Raw genomic sequence first — 27,791 nt, 5'->3', positions numbered from 1 at the left:
ATTTGACTATTGGCCTACAATAGCATTGTTCATATTGTAAGTACATTTCTTATTTTATAGGAGGAGAATACAAAGGATTCATCGGGTCAGGAGGATGAAACTCAGTCTTCCAATGATGATCCCTCACAGTCTGCTACTTCCCAAGATGCTCAGGAAATAATTCGCCCACGTCGATGTAAATATTTTGATACAAGTATGTATTATCATTGGTATAGTTAAAGTGTAATGTTTACTGCTAAAATACCTAAAATTCTAATATGGTTTTATTGATACTTGAATTCACTTATTCTGAAATTGCTTTCAAAGGCAAATGGATTTTGTTAGGAGTTACTAGAGTATCAAAATGAAGGCCCTGTTCTTAATGCATGTATCACAGCATTGACTGCTTTATACACAGCCTTTTATCTTGTGTAGTCTTGGAAGTTTTTGTTTGATTCTGAACCATCTTTGGTGTATACTCATGTGTCACTCAGCAACAGGGATACATTCTGAGAAATAGGTTATCAAGTTTCTTGGTTGTGTGACTAATGTGGACACAGCACCTCGAGATGGCAGGACCACCATCATAAATGAATTGAGTCTGTTGACCAAAGACGACATCAGGCAGTACATAGCTATATATTTGTAGTGTTGTCTTCTCTAATCTTATTGCTCCTGGGTGTAAAAACAGTGGTCAATTCTTGGGGTGTGAACACATGCTAATATAATTCACCAGTTTCCACTGTGGAGGGATGTCATGTGGAGGTTAGAGAACAAGGGTCAACTTTCTCCTTCTAAATTACTGTGGTTTCTGAGAGTCAAACTCTGGTAGATTCCTTATATGGCTGAGGATGACCTTGAATTTCTAATCTTAATGTCTCCACCCCCCAAATGCTGGGATTGTAGGCTTGTGCCACTATTCCTCTCCTCATGCAGTGCTAGGGGTTGGACACAGTGTTTAGTGCATGTCAGGCAAGCAGTCTACCAAGCCCTGTAAGTCATCCTCATTTGAATGAACATAACCAAGCAGCAGCTTGCCTGGTGTGAACAAAGTAGAAATTGGGGAGAATAAAGGTTTTCAAAATGTACCCATCCTGCTAATTCTTCCCCTACAGTTTTGCTCCAAATTTCCCAGTTTTATAAGTAAAACTCTTTGGACAGCATTGCTTTGTCTGAATCGTTGTCTACTATGTGAAAACTCGCTATTGTGTAACTTACTTTGTAACTAGACATTAGTAAAGATGATGTTGACACTAATCCTGAAGTTGTCGTGTCCTTATAAAATCATTTCCTGAGAAGAAAGTTGACCAGGAGATTTAGTTTTTCTTTTATTTGGGGAATTTTTTTGGTCGTTATTGTCTTGTATTAAATATAGTGTTCATTATTTCATTTTAAATATGAAAAATATGCTAAATCAGCAGACCTTTTGGCATGTCTAAATATTTGATGGTATGTATAAAAATACGATGTACAGATATGGATAAGTCCATTTTATAGTATCATTCTTTTATGTATTGTAGATAGTGAAATAGAGGAAGAATCTGAAGAAGATGAAGATTATATTCCATCAGAAGACTGGAAAAAGGTATTTTCCCAAAACTTATAGTAATATTCTAAAAGCAAAAAAATATTTTGTAATGAATCATTTGTATTGAAAAAGTCAGTGTTTTAGCCTTTTTTTGTGACGGTTAAGCATTTTGTAAGTATTTGTTCATGCTCTTTATTAATATATCCAACTAACAGATACATTTATCTTTTTATAAAATGATAGTGTGGGTAGAATGGGACTTTACTGAGTGTATTGATACTTAAACTAATGTTAGAAATCCAAATTTCTAATCTTCTAGTCCTAAAGTAATAAATGTTGATGGTCCAGGTTGGGCTGCTCTACAAACATACAATTAGTTTTAAGATAAACTTGCAACATTAGGTTCTCTTTCCTTAAAACATTACATAGCATTATTTATTTAACCATACAGTTAAATTTTATAGGGCTTAATTTTATACTATTGCATAGGAGTTGAACCTCTTAAAAAAATCATAGTACACACTGTGTTAAAGCAAATCATTTCTGTAGGAGGATGTTTTCGTTAGTGAAAGATGATTATCTGACCTTTCCTCGTTAAAAAATAACACCCTCTGAGTTTTTTTTTTTCCTTCGTCTTCTATTCCTGGATTTGTTTTCATTATTTCATGCATATGGGTGTTTTGCCTGCATGTATATTTGTTCCTGTTGGAACATAGAAGCACAAAGATCAACTTTGACTACCTTCAGGAGATTGTTGTTTTCCTTATAGAAGGAGGAACTAGAATATGATGTGATATTTCATTTGTATTTTGATAAATAAATAAAAGCTTTCCTGAAGATCAGAGAGTAAAACAGCCGCTTTTGTCAGCCTTACAGGCCAGGCGGTGCTGATACACACCTTTAATCCCAGTAGCCACACTAGTTTGCCTTAGATACCAGTTGGCACACTCCTAGAATCCCAGCACTAGAGAGGACTATAAAGTAGGAGGAGGCAGCTCTCAGTCAGTCTCATTCTGAGATTCCTGGAAACAGGATCGCTGTTTTGGACTGAGGTCGGGGCTTTTTTGCTTTTCTGACCTTCAGATAAGTGCTATTTTTTTTTAAAATACAAATGAAATTTCACTACAGGAATGAGTCATCAGAGATTGAGCCATTACCTTCTTTACCCTCTACCCTATTGTATGCAATGCTTTCCCATCTGGACGGGTGCCAGAGTGTGTAGTGTAGATGATTAGCTGAAGGGGGAATGCATGTATGAATCTATAGGGAGTCATTATCCATTCTGGGATGGTGAGAGGTGAGTGAATAAAGTGAAAAGAGGCATAGGGATTGGCAGCAGAGGTATTCTGTAGTGGACACCATTAAGAAAATGCTGAACAGTGCGGAAGAAGTTGTGATGGTCTTTTTGAAAACTGACCATGAGAAAGTCTGGTTTTCCCTGGTGGTGGAACATTGGCTTTATTGGATTGAGCATGTCCATGAAGCAATAACATAAAACAAAGAAGTTACTAGCAGTAGAGAGGAAGCTTTCAAACCCCAAGTCATTCCTGTAGCATGTTCCTACCTTTGGGGAGTGAGTGTTTGTTTTTGTTTTTTTGAGACAGGGTTTCTCTGTGTGGTCCTAGCTGTTCTGGAACTCACTCTGTAGACCACACTGGCCTTGAACTCAGAGGGATCCTCCTGCCTCTGCCTTCTGAGAGCTGGGTTAAAGGGGTTTGCCACACTGCTTGGCTACACGTTTATACCTTTAATGTCCATGTTTTCACTTGAATATATCAGATCCATCTGTGATGGTCCCCATTTCATGTGAAACCTCAGTGGTGATCTCCAGTTGCCTTTCTCAAGAGACAGTTTCATGCCTTTTGTGGGAAGGGGGTCTTTTTTATTTTTTATTAAAGAAAGTCAGGCACTAACCTCAAGAAAAAAGACTTGGTTTGGAAGTGAGTCCACTTAGTTCCTGCCACATTTTTTATAGACCTTTTATGTTTTTCCCCCTTTTCTTAAAGCTTTGTTTCTCAGACTTCAGTGTGAGTTAGGATTGCCTTTGCTAAGCACTGAGCTCTGTCACTAGAATTTCCACTCAGTAAGTATAAGTTGGGACCTAAAGACTTCAATTTCTAACAGTTTCCCTAGTGGTGCTAATGCTGCCATTCCAAAGAAACATAAGTGTAGATACTCTAAAAACACCAAAAGTTGATTTTCTGGTTTTTAGTTTTTTTTTTAATTATTTTAACTAGCGGACCAAAACTCATTGTTACTAATTTTTTCCAGATCTTGTATATATTGTTTACGTTACATCTCATCCATTATTATTAATATTTTCCATCCAGTCCTGTGTAAGCTCCTAGCTATTATTAACTCATTCATCCTCACAATTCTGCCATGAGGTAGGTAATTGGTTTTATGACAGAGAGCAGAGTGAGTGTACCCAAGAAGATAGTGAAGCTAGACATGAACATAAAATGTGTATCACTAGATCTTTTTGTTTTGTTTAAAATAGGAAATCATGGTGGGCTCCATGTTTCAAGCTGAGATTCCAGTTGGCGTTTGTAGATACAAAGAAAATGAAAAAGGTGAGTTATAGTAATGTTACATACCTGAGCTTTTGATGTGATGGACTGATTTTGGAGCGGTGGTGTATGTTCATGTCTAGGTACACTCACCTGTTTGTGCTCATGTGGAGGCCAGAGGTCATTTTTGAGCTCCTTCCCCTGTTGGCTTTTCACCTTGAGACACAGGGTCTGTTTGGCTAGACTGGCTGGCCAGGGGGCATCTTTCTATTCCTCCTAGTGCCTGGATTACAGATGCTCATTGCTACTCTGGATTTCACACAGGGTGCTGGGATCTAAACCTGTGTTCTCAGGCTTGTGCAGCAGGCACTTTACCCTCTGAGCCATTCACTAGCCATGGCCTGTTAATTAACATATATGATATGGTAAGGACACTGCAACCTACTAAATAACGCTAATAAAAGAAGTGCGTCCGTCAGAGCTGGTCACTGTAAAAGAAGGACAGTGATTGGTCCTTTCTAAAATGACTACTGGAAGCTCTTGCCTTAAACTTCACACAGTCCTGTAACTAGAGAACAAGAAGAAATGAAGACCTCATTGTCTTTTGGAGCTCCAGCAAGTTTTGGAATAAGGCCCCTATTGACTCAGCTCGAGTCACATGCCTGGCCAGAAAAATACCACTTTTCAGAGAGATAGGTGGAAATTTATCTTTGCCTTGGCCCATAATTTATTTGTTAGTGGCTTTAGTATCTGTCCCCTTCAGACCATATGAGAATTTTGGCTTTGGTTTTCAGTAAGTGGTTATCAATATACAGCTTTAATGAGATGCAACTTGCATACCATACTCTATAGAAGTGATTATAGGCCTGTGCCTCCTTTCCCTTGTTTTATGCACTATGGAGGATCCAGCCCAGGGCTTTATCATACTAGAAAAGTACTCTGCCAGCTGAGCCCAGGGTCCAGCAAAAGGCTGTTTCTGAGCAGGTGTTAGCCAGATAAAAAGCATCCTTTGTTAAAAGGTCACAGAACATTTATTTATTTTTTTTTAGAGTTTGCTTTGAGGTTGGGTATTGCACTCTGTAGCCCAGCTAGGCTTTTATAGTGGTGTATTATTTGTGTTTAATAAATAAAGCTTGTCTGAAGACCAGAGGGCAAAGCAGCCCTACTGTAAGCCATACAGGCCAGAGAATGGTAGCACACACATTTAATCTTAGGACTCAGGAGGAGACAGAGGAAGAGTTCAATGCCACCCTGGGCTATACAAGATTGAATCTGTCTAAAAGAAACAGCTCACACAAAGGTGGTCCCAGCACTTGGAATCACAGGTCTTTAATCCCAACACCAGGGATTTGGAGACAGGAGCAATGTGGCTGGGCAGAGTTGAGAATATAAAGGGGAAGAGATGGGAACTCAGTGGAGTGTGAAGTGGAGAACATTGCAGAATCTCCCTTTTGTCTGACCTTTGGTAGAGGTAACCTCTCTCTAGTGGCTTGGCTACTTTACTTCTTCAGCTTGAACTCCAATATCTGTCTCTGGGTTTTTATTATTTATGCTACAGGGTTTGAGGCCTTCCCCCCCTCCCCCCCAAGTTAGTGATCACTAGTACAAGGGGCTGCTTTGGGTTTTGTTGTTGTTGTTGATGTTTTGTTTGTTTTTTTAGGCAGAGTCTTACTGTTCCAGATATTCTAAACTCCTGGATTCAGGCAGCCCTGCTGTTTGTTTCCTAATGCCTAAGATTATAGGCATACTGCTACAGTACCTGGTTTTAGTTCCGATGTGACAAAAATGGGGACGTGAGCAGATGTAGTCTGCCTTTAGGACAGGTTGAATAGCCTTTATCCAGAACACTTGATTTTCTGATTAGGAATGCTCATCCTGTAGCAGTTCACTTAGCTGTGTGTTAGAAGGCTATGTGAATGTGATGTTTTGAAAATACGTCAGTGTCTGTGGTGAGCTCCAGTGTTGTTTGACACTGCTGATGTCATAACTTTTCATAGCTAAGATATACTGATTCCATCACATTCTTTCTTGGACATTAAAAATGGAATAAAATTGGCAATGTATAAGTATACATTTATTCATTAGGAACTATTTTTCTAGATTACAGAGGTTTGTGGCATTATAACTAGCTCTCAGCATCTTGTGTCAAATTTTTGTTTTTTCCTCAAATCAGAATATATAGCCATCTCCTAATTCTTTTATATAGTCCTTGCCAACTATGTATAATAGAGTATGCAAGATGGTTTTGGTGGTTTTTATTGCTTATATAACACGTTCGATTTGGTTCCTCTGAATTTTTCTAAGTCTATTGCAGTGTGAGTGCCTAGTTAAGTATGGCCCGCTAACCAACCTCATCAGATTCATCTAGGGTGAAGTAGCAATCTGGGGTCTTGTTTAATAACTGCTGAGTCTGTCTTTGATAAGATGCCATACGCTTTCCTCCTCCACCCTTTGCTCATACACTAGTGCACTGCTCTCTGAACTCCTGCTAATTTACATTTGTGTGCATGTTGTCTATACAGTGTCAGTTAGAGAGACTTCTGTTGCTCTCACTCCATGCTCGTTACCGACTATACTATAATTGTCTAAACTGCAGTGTTATTCTGAGGTCCCTGACGGAATTAAAACTATCTGTTCATCCTTAAAGGAGACTGACTTTGTCATTTGGCGCCACCTGGTGATGGTCCTCTACCCAGTTTGAGGATTTGCAGAATATTATCAGTGATTCCAGAAATGTCTTGTGGGTAATTTGTGCTATCCCATAGGTTTAAATGAGGTATGGAGAACGCTGGGATTCAGACACCCACCCCTTCATTTCCTCTGAGACACCTTTAAAACTTAAGAGTGAAGAGTTGGTTCCCTTCACAGAACAGCCTGAGCAGGAAACAGAAATTAGTACTATGTCCAAATTCACTTAGCAAGGGCATCGACATTTCAGTTCGAGTGTTTATTATGCTAACAGAATAAAGAATGACAAAAGGATATTTTTCTACATATTGTCCTTTGAGATCCATTTCAGAGAAGAGTATATATTGTGAGAACCAGGAAAAGGTAGGAAGTTTTTAAAAATGCATGTATATGAATGGAGGAAGAAAGTAATTTATGTGAAGACAGTTGATGCATTGCCTAATAGACAGGAGATTGAGTAGCTACTACTCCTTTTCTCAATACAAGGAATTTTGAAAGTCATCAAGTAATTTCCTTTCTACTGAAGTTTAAGTCTTTTGAGGCCTTACAAACTTTTTTCAACTGGATTTCCTCACTGCCTCCTGTCATACCTCTCCACCTTCCATCCAAACTTCTCAAAAGCTTTTGCTTTATTTCACTTCCCACTAACCTTCCCAGCCTCAGCTTCAGTCCTTACATCCTCATGTCCTTGTTAGTAGACCCAGCAGACCTCTTCTCAACCCTGGTCACCCTGGGATGTAACCAGGTTTGGAAATCGCTCTTGGAAGCACTTGTCATGTCTCCTGAACTGTCACATTTCTGGCTCTTTGAGGCTGTTGCTTCTTAATTTTATGGGGTTTCAGTGTTATTTGAACTCTCATAAGGCACTGTCTTAAGGTTATATTCCTTTTTTTAAAAAAATTTTGGTGGGATTTAGACTATTATTACATTGGAAATTATGTTGAAACTTTTCAAAGGTTGTAACTTATGTGAAAATGATTATAGCACATGTGCAGACACATAAGAAAAAACGCATAAGACAGGAAAACAGAGGTCCAAGCCTGATGACCTTAGTTTGATCTCTGGTGTTTACACGTTAAACACTGACTCCCAGCAGGTGGTGGTAGCTGCACACACCCTCAATCCCAGCTCTCTGGAGGCAGGTGAATCTCTTGAGTTTGAAGCCAGTGGCATACAGAGCAAGTTCCAGGATAATCAGGGCTATACAGAGAAACCCTGTCTTAAAAAAATAAATACGAAAGAAGAGCTGACTCCTGTGAGTGGTCCTCTGACCTCCACATGTGTGGTGTGGCACGTGCACAGCACACCAAAGAAAACAAACATAGTTAAACATGCTTGAGTTATTTGTTTACTGTTACGTCTCTATACAAATAATGTCGTTTTGGCAGTTTTGATTAATGTTTTGTTTATGACTTTAGTATATGAAAACGATGATCAGCTTCTGTGGGACCCAGAATATTTGCCAGAAGATAAAGTGATTGTATTTCTTAAGGATGCATCTAGAAGAACAGGTGATGAGAAAGGTGTAGAAGCAATTCCTGAAGGATCTCACATAAAAGACAACGAACAGGTACAGTAGTCAGGAAAAATTACTTGGGTTTTCCTCATAAATGACAGTCCTCCATTACTCAGTATGGGTACTCTGTCTACCTGAACTCCTTTTCTGTAAATTGGAATCAGCACAAGGTCTTCTGTTGGTCAGCTTACGTCACTAGTGTGACGTAAACAGAAATTTATGTATACTTTTCGTAGTGCTTTTTGTATTTGATGAAGTTGGCACCTTCATCACAGATAATTCCATTGTGTATATGGTCAGGCTAATACCTACTTTGAACCTTCTATAACAGCATTTTTTAAAACCTTGTTTGTCATTGTTTTTCTTTCTCAATTTGTTTGAAATTACATTGGGAATCTCAGAAGGCTACAAAGAATTACAGCTTTAACAAAATGATATTTTATGAGATTGATACCTGTTGCTGGAATACTCTGGTCACCAGGTTACATAACCTATGTTGTACATAGTGAGAGGATAGAAGATTAGGATTGAACTCATCTTTTTTTCCTTGGTGCTCTGTATGTTGCTTTCACTAAAATTGGACCAGAAAGCATAGAAATAAACAGATGATTCAGAAAAATGTTGGTAGTCTGTGAGTCTTACATAGAAACCTTTTCTTTTTTAGGCTTTATATGAATTGGTTAAATGCAGTTTTGATACAGAAGAAGCCTTGAGAAGATTGAGATTTAATGTCAAAGCAGCTCGAGGTAAGCATATGCTAGACTTGGTTTCATGACTTCGCTGAAATTTTAAATTTAAGCTGTTTACCTAAATATGTCTTCGGCTTAATAATTGCAGTCTTTCAGTAGATATTGCAGCGCATAAATGTCACTCAAATTGTTACAGGGAATGAGATTATAAAGCTCATATTTAAAGATTTTCTTCTTTGAGCTTTATAGTAGTCCTATGAGCTATGTAAAATAACACTTAAACTGCCTAACTTTAAAATTGTGAGACTGTGCTGGTGAGGTGGCTCAATGGGCAAAGTGGTTGTTACTAAAACTGAAAACAACCTAGTTTGATAGCTGGAAACCATGTAAGGGTAGAAGGAAAAAAACAGTTCTATAAAGTTGTGCTTTCGTGTACATAACCCGTACACAAAACACTAAAATGTGTCTGAAGCAGGTGTAATTCATAAACAATAAAGCTGTAGTTGAAACCCAAGTTTTTCCTGATATACTCTAAATTTGGCTCCTCCACTGCACTGAAAGTACTATGTGTATCTATAGGTAGGACAGTGATGGGTCATTTGTTTACTTGGCATCAGTCTGAGGGCTCTTTAGCTCTGAGCACCTATCCACATGAGTCTCAGTCATCATGGTCTTGTGAGTGTGGTGGGGAGGCTGAAAAATAGTTGCTGATCTTCAGAGGAGAATTAGAGGATATTGTTAAGGCCTATTGTAGCTGGATATAATCTAATTAAGGTGAGAATTTGAGGGGAAACTTTGGAGAACAAAATATTTTTGCTGATGAATAAACAAGGAAAGAGGATGAGGTAGGGGGCAGAACATACTTTCATGCAGAATCCAAAGTAAGGAAGAACTTAGCAAGCTGAAGGCTTGGACCGAGGACTGAGGAGAGCTGAGAAGTGGCTCATAGTCGAAGCATTACAAGTTGGAAGCCTGGCTGGAACTATAGCAAGACCTTGTCTCCACAACAGAGAAGGAATAAGTGGCCCAAATTTGAGATTAGAGAGTTAAGGACCAATTTTTATCAAATTGGGCATTTTTATCACTATCTTTTGCAATACCAACTTTAGCACTCAAGGGCAAGTTAATTTTTTTTGCCAGAAGTTACATTTTTTTATTTCAATATCTTTATTGTATATTTAATAGTTTGCTTTTATCCCCTCATTTTGTCAGAGGAATTATCTGTGTGGACAGAGGAAGAGTGTAGAAATTTTGAACAAGGACTTAAGGCCTATGGAAAAGATTTTCATCTGATCCAGGCTAATAAAGTAAGTAATAATTTATTTAGAGTTTTTGTAAAATTGTAATCTTTTGGTTTACAACTACTTAGAATAAACATAGATAGACTGTCTGACATATTTGCCAGGTGATTTTTCTTTTCTTTTTTTTTTAATTAAAAGATAATTTTTTTGTTTTGCATACCAGCTCCAGTTCTCTCTCCTTCCCCTCCTCCCACATTCACTCCTCAAAGCGAATAAGGCCTCCTTGGAGAGTCAGCAAAATCTGGCAAACCAAGTTGAGGCGGGACCATGCCCCTGCTCCCGTATCAAGGCTGAGCATGGTATCTCATTCACCATTAAGGATAAGTCCTGGTCCCACTCCCAGGGACCCTACAGATTGCCCAAACCACAGATTTAGAGGGTCCCATTCAGGTTTCCAGAGTCTGTGAACTCCCTTTGCTCATATGATCCCTCCTCTCTCTTCAGCTGCACTCCAGGAGCTCAGCCCAGTGCTTGGCTGTGGGTCTCTGCATCTGCTTCCATCAGTTACTGGATGGAGGTTCTATGATGACAATTAGGGTAGTCATCAGTCTGACTACAGGAGAAAGCCAGTTCAGGCCCCCTCTCCACTATTGCTAGGAGTCTTAGCTGGGATCTTCCTTCCTTGTGGATTCCTGGGAAAGGATTATACATCTTTTAAACAATGTGTTTTTATTCATTCTTTGAGAATTTTATACAATATATTTTTATCATAATTCTGTCCCCTCCTCTAAGTCTTCCCAAATCCTATCCAACCAATTTTATGTTCTTGCCCTCTTTTTAAGTACATGCGCACACATCCCAGCGGTGAAAACACAGCACCAATGGAGTCTCAGTTTGTCTTAGCTGACTGCTACCGATTGTGGGGCCTTCCTCTGAGTGTGGTTAATAGAACCTGTCACTCCATTGAAGAAAACATTTTGCCTCCCTGCAGCTATCCATTGTAAATACCTCTTTAAAGTTTTTTTAAATCTTAAAATATTCTTAACATCCAATTTACAGTGAAAATAATGATGATATGTATGAATGTGCTGTAGTGTGCATGTCAAAGGGCAGCTCTGGAGCCGGTCTCCTTTCCCTTCTAGAGTCAGTCTCTGTCACGCTCCCCCATGGTGCATTGGGATTGAACTCTGTCAGGCAAGCACCTTAGCCTGCTGAACCATCTTACTGCCTTAAATCTTAAATATTTTTTATGGTTACCTAAGTCCTAAATGATCTTAAATCATATTCTTAAATGATGTTTTTCAGAGGTATCTATCACAATAGCCTTAGATGATGGTTTGCTGTCCTATAAATATCATTCATACAGTATATATCCTGAAGAACTAAATAATAACTTTCAGACTTGATCATTTAATTCTTTTCAAGGTTTTTTTTTTATTATACTTATTCATGAGTGTGGGAGGGGGCATGTGAGTGCACAGTGCACATGCAGTAGTCAGAGGATAATTTTGTGTAGTGGTTCGTGTCCTCAGCAAGTACCTTTACCTGAGACATATTGTCAACCTTTGGGTTTTTGTTTTGATTGTTTTGACATAGAGTCGCACTGTTTAGCTCTGACTGTCTTGGGCTGGAGAGATGGCTCAGCAGTTAAGAGCATTGCCTGTTTTTCCAAAGGTCCTGAGTTCAATTCACCAGCAACCACATGGTGACTTACAACCATCTGTAATGAGATTTGGTGCTCTCTTGAGGAAGAAACCTGGTCAGTTGTCATCATCAGGTTGGACCATGAAACCCAATATGGACAAGTTCAACAGAACTGCCATATACGGGCTGCCCATGCATACTTTAGCATTGCCAGAGTATAAATTTCATTTCAATTTTTCCAAATTCAGTATTGGAACTTACTAGGACCAGGCTGACGTCAAACTCCCAGATCGGCCTGCCTCTGATTCCCAAGTGCTAGAATTGAGGTATGTGCCACCACACCTGGTGTTTTTTTTTTTTTTTTTAACAACAGAATTCTCATAGGATTTTAAATAGTAACCTACCATTTTACATAATAAGGAAAAAATGGAGTACCATTGTGGGGAGATTACAATAAAGTCTCAGCATAAATATAAAAACTCATGAACATTACTTTTCATGAATGTGATGAGCTGGACCTTATATTTTCAAATCTGGTACAGTACTGAGTATTTGGTATTTATTGGCCACTTTAGAGTTCATTATATAATCTATATAATTAATCCACTGCAAAAATTTTCTCTCATTTTGCAAGTGCTTTCTTTACTCTGCTGATAGTTTCATTTGCAGTGCAGAGCTTTTAGTTTCAAGCAGTCCCCTTTTTCAATTCTTAGATTTGTTTCTTATCTTGGTAGAGCCCTTTATAGAAGGTCTTCACCTGCACCTATACATTCAGAAGTTGCCGGGGTTTTGTTTTTGTTTAACCTCTGGCAGTTTCAGAGGTTCAGATTTTACATTAAGGCCTTTGACATTTTGAATTGATTTTTCTACAAGATTCAGATCTGATTTCATGCTTCATTGTGGTAAATTATTTATTAAAAAATTTAAATTTATATTCGCTAGTCTATGAGTAAAAAGTATTTGTTCTTTGGATTCATTTTAACCTAATTGTCACTCCTATTTGCATTAGAGAAATGCTTGTTTTATTGTAAAATATTAGAAAGGTGGTATCCTTGAACTAAAAAAGCAGAATGATGAATGTCATATAGTTATTGTTGTGTTATTTTTCTCAGTGGATTTAGAAAGAATAGTTTTTTACCTCATTGTCGCTGAGGAAGTCAAGGCAGGAACTACAGCAGCACCCGTGAAGGAACACTGCTTGCTGTCTTATTCTTCATGGCTTGCCCAGTTTGCTTTCTTAGATAACTCAGAACCACCTGCCCAGGGTTAGCACCATTTATATCAGTCAAGAAAATATCCCACAGACTGGTCAGTAGGCTAGTCTGATGGAGGCGTTTTCTTAGTTGAGTCCCTCTTTCCAGTGGCTGTAGCTTGTGTCAAGTTGATGTAAAACTATCCAGTATAGACTTGAGAAGTTTTTCTTGAAGAGGCCCTGTTAAGGAGACTATTCTAAAAAACAAGTGTTTGTTTCTTGCAGGTGCGAACAAGATCAGTTGGTGAATGTGTAGCATTCTATTACATGTGGAAAAAGTCTGAGCGCTATGATTTCTTTGCTCAGCAAACAAGGTTTGGAAAAAAGAAATACAATCTTCATCCTGGTGTGACGTGAGTTTTCTAAACTTTCTTGGATTTTTCTTAAAAGGTTTTTGAATTTTCTAGTTCTTCAGAATATAGTTTCAGTTCCTTTCCATACATTGTCTCTTGATATGTAAGACCTGCAGACTTTGTTAACTTATTAAAACTGTAAGCCACTATATATGTCAAGACAGCAAGCATTAAACCAAGGTTTAGAGTGTGGATTTTCATTAGGTATTCTGAAAATGGAAAAGGACAGTGTGTTAATATTACATTTAATTTTAATCATTTTTCTTTGAGGCAAAATCTTGCTCTGTGTTTCCGGCTGGCCTCATTCTTAGCAATTTTGTCAGCCTCCAAGTGCTTGATTGTTATGTGTGCACCATGGCCACAACTGATTTGGTTTAACCTTTGAAAACAGTAAAAGTAGCACCAAGACAAACTTGTGAAAACTGTTGGGCTGTATAACCAGTAGAGGGTCATTAAAAATGAAGGAAAATTAAATTTTCCCTTGTGTAATCTGTTTTGATCTTTGGAAGTAAAACAAGATTTAAATGTAGATGTTCTTAAGAGTGGAGGAAGGGCACTGAAATATTGCCAGGTTAAATTGTATCCTCTTGTTTGTTAATCATAACTTTTCCTAGTTGTCCTGAATTTAATATGACATATTATAGAAGTCATGCGGAACACTAACAATACAACTCTAGTGCTCTGATGAGACATTGTGGTAGCTCTACTCACACTATGCATGATGTGTCTTACCTGCCTAAATACAGTCCTGACACATGAAATTCTGTTAGCTGCATTCAAGCTGAGGTGATGAGGTCAGGTGCACTAGTAAAGGTGTCTTCAGCTGCTTTACAAAGATGTACTTGTTGCGTGTGTCTGATTATATTTTTAAACTCCTAGGCCATAGTGTTTCTTTGTTACGGTCATTTGTAGGTAGATGTCTTTCCTGAGTACTTCCTCAGACCAGGCATTCTAAAACCCAAAGCAAAATAGCTAAAAATGTTTAAGGGAGAGCTGGGCTTAGAGCTGAGTGTTAGAGTGCTTGCTGAGTGAAGGCCCTGGGTTCATCTCCAACACTACTCCTGAGCAAGGGAGTCAATGAGGATGATCCACCTTTGTCTCAAGACAGTAAACTCCTTACACCTCCTGTTCTCCACTTACTCAGAAATGGTGATCATTAGAATGGAATTTCATATAAAGGAGCATTGCAAACTTTGTAATTAAAAATTATCATTGCTTATAAGTTAAACCCCTTACCAAATTTACTATTTTTTTCTGGATTATTCAGTGGTACCATTTCATTTCAGAAACAATGTTTAGGTATGATGAAGATATCATTATCAGCATAAGAATACACAACACTTGCTGTGCTAGGTCAGACTCTTGCTCATCCAGTTTTCTTTTTCAGAAAGCCTTAGCAGAGGACTGAGATGAGGCTTTTGTTGGCCCTGTGATGTCCAGTGCAGTAGGGTAGGCAGCGATGGTTCTCAATTAGTCCCTTATAGTTTTTGAAGGTGTTTAATATCTTAATTTCTCCTAAGGTTAAGTTTTCTGTAGGTGGACAAGTCATAGTTAATATAACCCACACTTTGTATTTTCTTTTTTTTGATTTTTCAAGACAGGGTTTCTCTGTAGCTTTGGAGCCTTGGTATGAGTTATACCAGTCCCATGTCAGAATTGAATGAAGCCACAAATGTTTTCCCCTTGGGACCATTACCATAGTTTTGTGGGATTTACTTTTTTTTTTTTTTTGATTTTTTGAAACAGGGTTTCTCTGTAGCTTTTGGAGCCTGTCCTGGAACTAACTCTTGTAGACCAGGCTGGCCTCTAATTCACAGAGATCTGCCTGCCTCTGCCTCCCGAGTGCTGGGATTAAAGGCATGCGCCACCACCGCCCAGCTGGGATTTACTTTTTATTCCTTTGTGCTTCTTTGAACTTTGTCTGCCTGTCTGCCTAATTTTTCATTCTTTTTTTCTTTAAAAAAAAAAAAAGCATTTTCTTTACAGGGGTATTATACCTTCTATAAAAAGCAGTGACCAGCTGGGTGTAGTATCTCTCACCTGTAATCTCAGCATTCAGGAAGCTAAGATGGAAGGCTATCCATGAGTTTGAATCTAGTCTGCTGTGCAGTTTCAGGCCAGCTGAGGCTGCATAGCAAGACACTATCTTTCAAAATGAATGATAAAAATTGAAAAGAACAGTGAGAAATATTTCTGACCTCCTTGCATTTTCTACTAATGGTTCTATCTTAAGTGGTTGTATAAAACATATGTATTTCCTTAAAGCAGTGGTTTCTCAACCTTCCTAATGCTGGGACCTTTTAATATAGTTCCTCATGTTGTGGTGATCACAACCATAAAAATATTTTCATTGCTACTTCATAACTGTAACTTTGCTACTGTTAGGAATCGTTATGTAAATATCCGTGTTTTCCAGTGGTCTTAAGACAATCCTTATTTATGAAAGGGTTGTTCAACACCCCCCAGGGGTTGTAGCCCACAGGTTGAGAACCACTGCCTTAAACACTGAATTTTCTTCTGCCTTGTCTTTAGGTACACGTTAGACTAAGTGCATCATTTAAGAGGCCTTATGTTTCCTGTTTTGTTACTTTCCATTGTTCCCCTTCCTGCCCACAGCCTCTGAGAGCTCCACTACGGGGACCCTAGTTACCACCTGGAGGGATTGAGAGCCACATTCAAATAGGAGATATTGCTATTCTGAATAGTACTTAAAAATCCAGTTAACCTGAATCACTCCAGCAATTTTCTGATTTGTCTACCTGACTTCCTTTCTAAGGTTTTCGGATTTCATTAATATAAAATAAATATGGTGGTTATTATTTTTCATAGTATCATTGCCATATTCAGGTTTTTGAATTTGATGTCTTTTCATTTAGCTTTCTTTTGAATGGCTTTTTAACATCCTCCAGTGTTCATTCCCACTAAACTCTGTTTCTAATAATCCCTTCTCCTGCAGTGTCTATTCTTTTGCTGTAGCCTCTGAAGTCCCTTTTGTAGTCATCTTCCCTGTTTCTATTCTAGTATGCTTCAGGTTGGCTTTTCAGTTGTTTCCTAATGACAGTGTAGAGCATAGAACAATAAGATTCTAAAAGCCATTACATTTGTAATGTCAAGAATGTTACGTTGATTGTTGTCTGGTCACAGTATGTTTCTGTGATACATACTTGTTTTGTGTTTGCAACAGAGGACAACCTCAGGTTTTGTTCTTGAGGAAGTACCCAAGTTTTTTTTAGGGCAGGGTCTTTTCTTGGAACTTAATACTTACCATGACTGTCTGACTTGGTAGTGATCTGCAGGGATCCAGCATCTCTGCTGCCCAGTCCTGCAATTACAGGTGTATGATCATGTTTCAGTTGGACTTTACAGAAACAGCAGCCAACCCACAGACCACACACAGTCTGCCAGTTTTATGCTTAATACAATAACCTGGGATTTATCTGCATTTCATTATAAAATAACTACCCTCAAACAAGTATTTAGCCCAGATCATCTAACCTCAGCCCAGTGTCAATGTCAAGATCCTCAACTATAGTTCAGGAAGTATTAATAAAGTTGTAAATAAGCCTATCTATAGCAAGATGCTGATACCAGCAAATATGTCCAGGGCTCAACCCATTATGGTACAAATCTGGCAGAAAGCTGAGCTATACAGCGGCTGACATGGATCATCCTTTATGTTAGGTTTCAGTTGCACCTTCAGGGGTTGTCTTTAAGAATCTGAAAACCATTTAGAAACCAGTTCAGCAATCACTTTGTACCCCTGATGACATCATCCTCACCTCTTTGCTTACATGCACTCCAGCTTTAGTTAAGCCATGTTGAGCCTGTCTCTGCTCATTTGAAAGCCTTAAACCAAAAAAGAAAGTCTTAAAGCTTGCCATGGACTTTACATTTCCTTAGCTTAGCACCTTCAACACCTCCCTACAAATTCATAGGGAAAGAGCTTCCACAGTCATTGTTTGGATCCTGGTACAGTAGTAAGGCATTGTCATGAGAGTAAGTGACCGTCAGAACATGTGTTAACAGTGGAATGTACATTTAACTTCAGCTAATTTGAATCATCACCATTTTATTTAAGGAAATAATTGTTGTGTTATTTAACTTAATCTTAAGGGATTACATGGATCGTCTTCTGGATGAAAGTGAAAGTGCTGCTTCTAGCCGAGCACCATCTCCTCCCCCTACTGCCTCCAATAGTAGTAACAGCCAGTCGGAGAAAGAAGATGGCACTGTCAGCAATAGTAATCAGAATGGTAAGCAACTAAGAAGTATATTTAGGTCAAGGGAATTTGCTATAAACTCTAAAGGCTGCAAGTATAAACAGTGTGAAACATCAGCACACATACATCAAACATACACTATAGGGTAATTGGAAAGAGTTATTAGTGACGTCATAAACTGAAATTCATGAAGCCATCTACACAGGGACCATTGCTTTCAATAAATTTATGTTCAGCAGCATCTTCTTACCTGAATGGGATAATGCCTAGGTGTAAGTAGTGCTTTAACTTTTAGACAAACTCAGGTACTTTTATCAGGAACACTTACTTTTCAGGTAGTTTGGGAACTTGTAACATGAGCTATTTCAAAACAAAAAGTAGGTAATAACATATTTTTTTCATTTTAGTGTATGTTTGCTTTGTATGCATATATATCTGTGTACCATGTGTTTGAAACCTGAGGACGCTGGGAGAGGGTGTTAGATCTCCTGAGATAGAGTTATAGGTGGTTGTGAACCTCCATGTGGATTCTGGGAACTGAACCCAGAATGAACTCTAATCATATCAAGCATTCTTGACTACTGAGCCATCTCTCCAGCCCTGTTATGCTTTTAATATACATCAGATTCTGGTCTTTGTCCTTAAAATCTGTTTAGTTCAACTTCACATCAGCTGTATAACATAGACTTGACTAAGGTGTAGCCTGTGAAGACTTGGTTGGCATCCGCTGGTAAACAGTAAAGCCACACTTCACCATGAGTCTGTTAACATCTGATGCCTTCTTTGTTCCTTGGTGAAGACACTCTTGTAGCAGCTATTTTAGACGAGTTGATGAGTTGATCTTTCTGTCCGGATGTAGGTGTGTCATCTAATGGACCAGGTGAAATACTAAACAAAGAAGAAGTGAAAGTTGAAGGCTTACATGCTAATGGACCAACAGGTGGAAATAAGAAACCACTTCATACAGATATGGACACTAATGGTTATGAAGCAGATAACCTGACCACTGACCCAAAACTTGCCCATATGACTGCAAGAAATGAAAATGATTTTGATGAAAAAAATGAGAGACCTGCCAAAAGGCGACGGATAAACAGCAATGGGAAGGAAAGTCCGGGTTCATCTGAGTTTTTCCAAGAAGCAGTTTTGCATGGAAAATTTGAGGAACACGAAAACACAAACGACTAAGTCCTAGGCCTTTGATACTTTCTTTGCAGTAAATTCTGGTGTGACTACAATTTTCAGGGTTGGTGGGTGACCTTTAGAAAGCTGATTTCCTTGAAGCAGTTGGTTAAATCTTGACATTTGAATTGAGTCCTAACTTCAAGAAATAGGATTCATAATTCCACCTTTTGCAAGTTCTTTCACTTCACCTTTAAGGATATAAAACATTGGTAACTTTGAATGACCCAAAGACTTAACCTGTACCTTCTCACTTGAGATACTAATCATAAATTTGACTAAAAGTTAATTTTTTCTTTTTTTTTTGATGAGGAAGAATAGCGGGGAAAAAAATCAAGTTTGTGTTTCTGCTCAACACCAATATTTTGACTATCTAGAAATGTCTTTACAACAGACATTTTTCTCTCCATACAAATTGAACTAAGGAAACCCTCATGAATCCTGAAGGTTATGCTAGCATGATTTTTATATGTAGAAGTTTAAAAATAAACCAAGTCAGGTTTGTATTTGTAAAATTGTTGACATCAATGATGTCTTTCCATATTCTTATCTGGGCTTAAGAAATACATTCTGTATTTTTCCAGATTCTTTGTAGCCTTTGAAAGATTTTTACAGTACATATGTCTTGACTGAGCTGTCCTTTCTTAATACAAAAAGCTTGTATAATTTTCTTAACTTGTACAGTTGGTAAACTTTTATGAGAGGAACTGATATTCTGAGTCTGTCAGCTTTCATTTTATTTTGCTAAGATTTTTCTAATGAATTTTTAAGTGTGTGTAGTTAACAAGTCATGTTTCTTATCCAGGTGGTAAAAGCATTCATAAAGAATTATGAACATATTTTTTTTCAAACTTCTACTATGGACAAATAATTTGGGACTTCTGAAGTTAAGCATGATACTCAGATTGCAAGTTTGTTTGCATTTACTATAATTTTTAAGATTATTTTTAAGGAAAACAAAGACTGACTGTCAGCTTCAGTGCACAAATGCTCCGTGCTGAATAGAATCTGTGCAGTTACTCTCAGGCACTGTAGCACTGCCCACTGTTTTCATGACGTCAGCAGAAAGGAAAGGTCCGCTGATGAGATTGTCACTTCTGGCTACAGCTGTTGACAAGTAGCAATATTGATTTTTATGAGAAGATAATGGCTTTAAGAATTTTCAGACCTTTCCAGTTACAACCAGTTTTGTCAGATTTGATACTGTTTTTCCAAAATGAAACAGATACAAAATAATGGTTGTTCTGTGTGATTTTTCTTTTAAAGGGATTATCTGTGTGCACTAACCTTGTAAGGATGGGTGCCATTTTATTCTTAGTATAAAATTCTTATGAAATGTAGTTTTATACAGCTGATAAACCAATCTATCTCTAAACTGTTTTTTGTCTTTTTTTTTTTTTAAGTAAAGGATTATTAGCTACCTTTTGTCACACAGACACATCTCCAAATGCTGCTTCAGTTTGTTCCCAACCATCAATTCAAGAGCCAATGCTTTTAAAGACAGATCTGTGGTCCTTTTACCGACTCAGTTGTCTGATGCAGCTTGGGTAAAGGTTTGCACTGAGAATGACCGTCCAGGCCTCATCCCCCAGAGTGTTCTTATATTTGTTCAGACTGCTTCCCGTCACCAGTGGGAACAACCTTTTCTTTCCCCCAGTCAGTATTGGAAGCCACTTTGACAACACATCATTTAATATGCATTTGCTGTTTTTACATAAATATCCCAATAAATCAGTTTCTGATGGAAGTGCTGAGAATCATGAGGATTTTTTGTTTGTTTTACTGAAAAAAATAATTTATCCAGAATGGCAGTAGGTCAAGTAGCTTTAGCAGACAGCCATGGCCCCTGTCTCCGTGCCCACCCCCACCCACCCATTTCTCTCTCTCTCTTTTCCCCTCCCTCTGTCCCTCCTTCTCCCTCTCTCTCTCTCTCTCTCTCTCTCTCTCTCTCTCTCCTTTCTCCCCTTTTTTAAGACATAGTCTCAGTGTGTAGCTCAGGGTGACCTGGAACTTACAATCCTCCTACCTCAGCCCCCATATTGAGATCGGAGGTGTTTCCCACCACACCCAGAAAATAGAAATCTATTTCTAAAGCAGATTTTATTAAATGAGTCCAAGCCATCCTAGCTCTTTGTCACAGATGGTCTATAGGAATGTTTTAAAAGAACAGTGATGTGCTTCTCAATCATTGCAATATTGGAGGTGTCATGTCTAGGTTTTTAAAGATCATCTGGTATGCAAGTTTGTGGAGTTGTTGAAACTTGTTACAGGAACATTTTAAGGAAATTCTCAGGCATGGCAAATGTGCCAGATATATAAATGTTAATAAATCTTCCTTTTCTTTTTAAAGTATACATAATGAAAGACATTCCACTAATATGTGATGCTCAGCTTTTCCCAAATACTTTATTGTGTTCTGTGTTTCTACAGGGATTTCACCCTTCGTTTGTCAATGCAGCCACTGTAACTTGAGAAGTCATTGCACTATGTAAACATCTTGACAATATCATGAATCTGATTTGCTTAAGATTTAGTATATTTCATAACTCTTGGGCTCTTAGTTAAGATGAGAAAAGCCTTCATTATGGGCAGGGGGTGTCGCTCAGTTGGTTGAATGCTTGCACCAGCATGCATGAAGCCTTGGGTTCCAGCCCCAGTACCATATAAGCTGGGTGTGGTGGTGAATGCCTGTAACCCCAGCACTTGGGAGGTGGAGGCAAAAGAATTCAGATGTTCAAGGCCATCCTCAACTACTTAGTGAGTTTGAGGCCAGGCTGACACACTCTCAAAAGGAAAAGTCTGTGATGGTAGTTATTGAGGTCCTAGCAAAGCACTGTCGTTTTTATTTGGAATATATAATATTTTACGATGTATTCTCAATAAGGTTCAGAATCTGTAACTCAGTTCAGCAAAATCTGTTGAGCTTTAAAATGCATTTGAAGTAATATTTAAGTAGGCATTTAAAATTATGAATTAGATGTTTTTAAATTTCTGCATAATAATTTTGCACTGTAAAATATGTCCCTTCTCCCATTTCCTTCTGCCATTCTGATATGCTCATTAAAGTATTTTTGTAAGCATACTTGTATGATGTGATGTAGATGTTTTGTTGAGTTTCATTGTGTCTTAATTTCGGCTTTTAGTCTCTCTGGGTACTCACAGTGCAGATGTGCACCACCCCGGTTGCCTCCACGCCCATGCTCAGTGCTTTCTGCTTTGACTTACCTGACATTGGATGATTATTTTCTGCCTCTTCTTTAAACTTTTTTTTATAGACAGGGTCTGTTTTTGTTTTGGAATGAGGGTCTGTTATATAGCCATGGCTGCTGTCCTTGGAGATCTGCCTGCCTCTGCCTCCCAAGCACTGGGATCAAGGCTATGTGCCCAGGCCACTTAGACACGTAGCCCAAACTGGCTTTGATCTTTTGTCTCAAGTGATGGAACTTAAAATGTGTACCACTATACCTGGGAAGGGGGTATATTTCTGTCTTCTATTCTCCCCAGCAAGGCTTTATTCCCAAGATTTCCATTATCCTTTCTTCTGAACTATACAATTTAAAATAATTAGTGCTATCTTTTTCAATGAAGTTATACCATATATTTTGCAAAATAAAACTTATTTTGTCACAATACTTACTATTTTATGGGCAAGTAATTGTAGTAGGAGGCTGCTTGTTCGTCCCCGCCACCCAGAACCAAAATTACCAAACAGAAACTATTAAATTAAATCACCGCTTGGCCCATTAGCTCTAGCTTCTTATTGCCTAACTCTTACATCTTAATTTAGCCTGTCTCTATTAATCTGTGTATCTCCACGTGGCTGTGGCTTACAGGGTAGTTCTGGCGTCTGTCTCCAGCAGGGGCTACATGGCTTCTCCCTGACTCTGCCTTCTTTCTCCCAGCATTCAGTTTAGTTTTCCCTGCCTACCTCTATTCCCTACACAGGCCCAAGGCAGTCCTTTAATAACCAGTGATATTCACAGCATACAGAGGGGAATCCCACTTCAGGTAATCACTTGAAATACCTGAGTGTTGGTCCCCTTTCATAGGCAGCAGTTAGTACTGACCAGCATGCCTGTGTGTGACAGTCATCAGTGTCAACCAGACAGGCTTTCCCAATGTCATCCATAGTTACTGAAGTGGCGTTGTCAAAATCTACAGCATATGGGAAGAGTGACTTCAGATTTTAATTTTTTTTTCTGAAAATGATTTTTTTTCCCTCTATTTCTCAATACTGGTCACTTGGAAAAATCTACCATAAAAATCCACAGTGTTCTTCAAAATCCATCTTATATAGGATTACCTACCCAAGTAACTGCTGATCCCATGTATTTTATAATCTGAATTGACTTCTACCACACCCCCAGTGTAGGATATATAGATATATTTAATTTTTTGTTTTTTTATTAATAAGAAATAACAGATTCAAAGGTTATCTATTAGAACTATAGTTCGAGCTCCTAGGTAGAACAGGGATTGGATCAAAGTTCAAGGTCTTTGCATGCCTACACAGCAAGTTTGATACCAACTTGGGCTAAATGAGACAGTATTAAATTCTCTACATACACCTATGTATGTATACACCATCTGGTGCAGAACACTGAAGCTGTGTAATCTAGAACCTTTTATTCTAGTGACTTGACAGTACCTTTGTCTTCCCCTGTAATCTAGAACCTTTCATTCTAGTGACTTGACAGTACCTTTTTCTTCCCCTTGGGTCCAGCTGGGATTTGACACAATGAAAAATGTGTCAGTCATTCTGAGTGTGCCCTTTTAAATTTGTTTTATTTTTTTAATTTATATATTATGTATACAGTGTTCTGCCGGCATGTCGGCCTGCACACAAGAAGAGGGCACCAGATCTCATTACAGATGGCAGTGAGCCACCATGTGGTTGCTGGGAATTGAACTCAGTACCTTTGGGAAAGCAGTCAGTGCTCTTAACCTCTGGGCCATCTCTCCAGCCCTTCTTAAATTTGTTGTAATAGCTTACTAATCTCTGAACACATACATTGTAAGTGATGGGGATTTGCTGGGGTGGTTGATGTTCTGAGATTTCCAACCTCTTGAGTGTGATGTTTGTGGTATACAGTATCCATTCTGGTGTTAAAAGATAGCTGCTGGTATCTTAGAAAACAGAATGTAAGTGTGCTTGGGCTATGTCTGCAAAGTTTCTTAACAATTGTGCAAATGCCGAACACAATGAAACAGCTCGATTCTGTCAGAATTGCCTGTGACTGAAAAGAGCTGGAGACACCACTTTTACGGTTTCCTGGACTCCCAGTGAAGATGGTGGCATCTTCAGTGTTGTGTGCTCCCATGACTTAAGTATTCTGCCGAGGCCTGCAGGGAGGTGTGGCAAGGAGAAACATTTGACAAGCAGTGAAGTGAATGTCATCATAGCCCAAGTCACATGGGCTCCACAGACGGTCTGAATCCATTTGTGGCTTGAATACAGAGAAATTGTATGCCTTGGTAATGTTCATTTCCTCCTGAGATAACAGTTTTTTGCTGAGAAGGGGCTGTACTAGAAGCTGGGGAAGCTTCTGAGGCAGTGTCAGCTGGTGGCCATGCTAAGGTGCTCAGTGAGTAGATCATGGAGTGGACAGAGAAAGCAAACCGTCCTCAGAGAAGCCACTCAATGTAGTAATAAGAGTGGCGGGGGGGGGGGGTGGGGGCTGCGTCCCCAGCACCCCGGCTGCCTGCTCCCCGGCTGCCTGCTCGGCTAGCTTATGCCCCGAAATAACAACACACAAACTGTATTCATTTAAACACTGCTTGGCCCATTCTCTTCTAGGCTAATTCTCACATATTAATTTAGCCCATTTCTAATCATCTGTGTGTAGCACCCCAAGGTGCGCTTACCGGGAAGATTCTAGCCTATGTCCACCCTGGGTCGGAGCTTCATCCCGGGAGCGGGGCATAGCGTCTCTGCTCCAGTGAGCAGAGCTGTCGAGTCTGAGCTCACTTCCTCTTCCTCCCAGCGTTCTGTTCTGTTTACTCCACCTACCTATGTCCAAACCAATAAAATGGGCCAAGGCAGTTCCTTTATTAGCCAATGACCTTCCTCCATCAACTCAAAGCCTGACCTTGCCTTCCCTTATCTTCACACACACCTCATACTTTATTTCTGTGCATACCAGAGAACAGTCAGATTTTATTCAGAAACCTATCTCAAAGACAGCCGTTTTTATAACACCAGTCTTTCCCATCCCAATTCAGCCACATTTCAAGGCGTCCCTTGATCTGGATACCTTGATAATATGTGAAAAGCAGGACCCTGAAGCTGTCTCCCGGTAACATAAGGATCGTTTGTAGTGGGACTGATGTCACAAGGCTGTGAGGTCACTGGGTAAAGACAGGTTTCTAATCTTACCTAAAACCCTCCAGCCAGCATTCCAGAGAGGAAGAAGGTATTTTTCAGAATATTGGGAGCACATTCATGAAAACAGAACCCATGGTCAAAACATTTAGGTCCACATTAAGATGCACTTATAGGTAAGTTTCAGGCTAGACTTTCTTGCCAAATGAGTTAAAATTTTGATTTTCAGAGCCCTGTGGATTTCAGAATTAGGAATTTGTAGTTAGCTCCAGGTTTTTGCTAAACACTCACATGGCAATTGGTCCCAACTGTCCTTATTTTCTAAGAAAAGCAAGTGAAAACAGCTAGCTGGTGGCTTCGTCATGCACTCTCTTGCATCATGCACTCTCTTGCCCTTCTATAGTCAGCAGGAAGCCAAAATCTAAGTGCTGGGCAAGGAGAGCTTGTCCCGGTCCAGAGAGACCCCCTAGAGTGGTGGTTCTCAACATTCCTGACATGACCCTATAATACAGTTCTCGTGGTGACCCCAACCTTAAAATTACTTCGTTGCTCTTTCATAACTGCAATTTTGCTACTGTTATGAGTAGCAGTGTAAATATCTGATAATCAGTATATCTAATATGCTACCCCAAAGGGGTTGCAACCCACAGGCTGAGAACCACAGTCTTAGAGCCTTATATGCAGACCTGTCCCTTTTTAGGAAGGAAAACCTAAGGCCCAGTGTAGAAGGAACTGCGGGCCTGCTTTTCGTCCTGCCTGGCTCCCGCACGGCTAGCTTTACACCCAAAATAACAACACACAAATTGTATTCTTTTAAACACTGCCTGGCCCATTATATCTAGCCTCTTCTTGGCTAACTCTCATATCTTCCTTAACCCATATTTAATAATCTGTGTGGCACCACAACGTGGTGTCTTACCAGGAAGATTCTAGTGTACGTCCATCTTGGGCTGGAGCTTCATCGCTTCTGCCCTGGAGAGAAGCAGCATGGCGTCTGCCTAACTTCCCTTCTTCCCAGCATTCTGTTCTGTCTACCTACCTAATTTTCTGACCTATCAGGCCAAGCAGTTCTTTATTGATTAACCAATGAAACAACAGATTGACAAATGACCTTCCCACATCAACCCAGTATGCAAAAAGAGAACCTTGTCCAGGGCTCTGCAACCTTACACCAAGCAGCTTAGGGCTAGACCCTTCTGTGCTGTGGAACCCTACACACTGTGAATATGCATCCTCATCCTCATTGGTTGATAAATAAAACTGCTTTGGCCTATGGCAGGGCAGGATAGAGTCAGGTGGGAAATCTAAGCAGAGATACAGGGGAAGAAAGGCCGACTCTGGGAGACACCAGCAGTCTCTGGAGGAAGCAAGAGGTGAGCTAAAAAGCCACAAGCCTCATGGTGAGATATAAACTAATAGAAATGAGTTAATTTAAACGTAAGAGCCAGCCAGTAATAAGCAGTCATCAGCCAAACAATTATAATATTAAGCTTCAAATGATTATTTTATAAGCACCTGCGGGGACTGACTGGCGGGAAAGAAACCGGTCCAGGGGGACCAGGTGAGACAGAGAAAAGCATCACCTCGGTCCTTTCCATTCGCAACACTGTATAGTTTATATGGGTTTATGACAGGCATAGTAGACCTCAGAGGCCAGAGTCTCAGGTTTCTGTTAGCTACCCTTTGGCCAGTTGTATTTCTGGGTAAGCAGGCTGATATTCACAGGGTGTGGCTTCCTTCTGAGTCCATTGGAGACAGTGCAAATCATGGCAAAGATCGCCAGTAGAGAAGCCCACTGCAGATCATTCTGATCACTGAGCTGTGGCTTCTGGGGGCACTGGGCCACACTCAATATAAACTGGGCTTCGCATTTCTGCCCAGTTTCCACACCACATGGAGAAACAGACACCTTGAGAAGTTAGATATTCGCTTCCCCGTCGGGCGCATTTTACGTTCAGGGAAGATGTGCATCCAGAGGATGGAAGTGTACAGACGGTCTACCTTCTAGCTCTAAGTGGGAGTTTTAGAAAAGGGAAATTCCTGGAAAACCAAGATGGAAGCCAGTGGAAGCCTGCATGGAGCAAGAATGTGAACCTTGACCTAGCAAATCAAGAATGGCTCCCTGGGGTGAAAGATGACTGGACAGCAGGCGGTGAGACAGGAGTAGTAAAACTATTAGCCAGGAATTTGGAGTCTGATGCTGTGTCTTCCAGAACACTCTAGTCAAATTGCTGAGCAGCAGGAAAAGGGTGTTATTTCCCACAGGGAAATCCCCTGGAACTCAGTTACACATTTCGGCATCACGCCTGCCTTCTTCCAGGCTACTTGACCATAACCTCACAAGCTGTTGAAGCAGGCTTCATCACCTGTGAATTCTACCTTGTAAAATCATCAAAAAATCCACGTTTTCTTCCTTGGGTGCCTTCACACTGGCTCCATCCTGTCAGTTCTCACACGTACACTGGCTTTGTCAGTTTGTCCCCTGAAGTTCATCTGGCCCCTCCCCAGGTCCTTGTAAGCTGCAGTGCTAGCTGCCCTCGGGTAGCTTGGCCAGCTTAATGACACTGGTAGCCATCAGGCCACGTCTTCCTGGCAGATGACTTTTGATTTCAATGTCCCAGCGCCAGGCTATGACTGTGGTGGCTGCGTCCACCGTCCCCTCTCACA

General features: G+C 39.6%; 1 protein-coding gene across 9 annotated transcripts in view; it reads left to right on the top strand.

Moving 5' to 3' along the window:
• Mier1 (MIER1 transcriptional regulator) overlaps positions 1-21,884 on the top strand; it is a 53,210-nt gene extending 31,326 nt beyond the window's left edge. For all 9 annotated transcript variants that reach the window (XM_041652910.1, XM_041652909.1, XM_041652908.1 and 6 more), the window contains 9 exons: positions 61-193; positions 1,500-1,564; positions 4,008-4,080; positions 8,124-8,275; positions 8,886-8,967; positions 10,123-10,217; positions 13,273-13,400; positions 17,514-17,653; positions 18,480-21,884. In XM_041652910.1, the coding sequence (XP_041508844.1) occupies positions 61-193; positions 1,500-1,564; positions 4,008-4,080; positions 8,124-8,275; positions 8,886-8,967; positions 10,123-10,217; positions 13,273-13,400; positions 17,514-17,653; positions 18,480-18,808 (1,197 nt within the window). In that variant the 3' untranslated portion in view covers positions 18,809-21,884. The remainder of the gene's footprint in view (positions 1-60; positions 194-1,499; positions 1,565-4,007; positions 4,081-8,123; positions 8,276-8,885; positions 8,968-10,122; positions 10,218-13,272; positions 13,401-17,513; positions 17,654-18,479) is intronic.
• Positions 21,885-27,791: the final 5,907 nt, after the last annotated feature.

This window comes from Microtus oregoni, unplaced genomic scaffold (genome assembly GCF_018167655.1).
Source record: "Microtus oregoni isolate MIOR12 unplaced genomic scaffold, Mior012 000005F_ref0000423, whole genome shotgun sequence".
NCBI classification, from domain to species: domain Eukaryota; kingdom Metazoa; phylum Chordata; class Mammalia; order Rodentia; family Cricetidae; genus Microtus; species Microtus oregoni.
The sequence above is the reverse complement of the archived record's forward strand: the minus strand, read 5'-3'. Positions and strand labels throughout refer to the sequence as shown.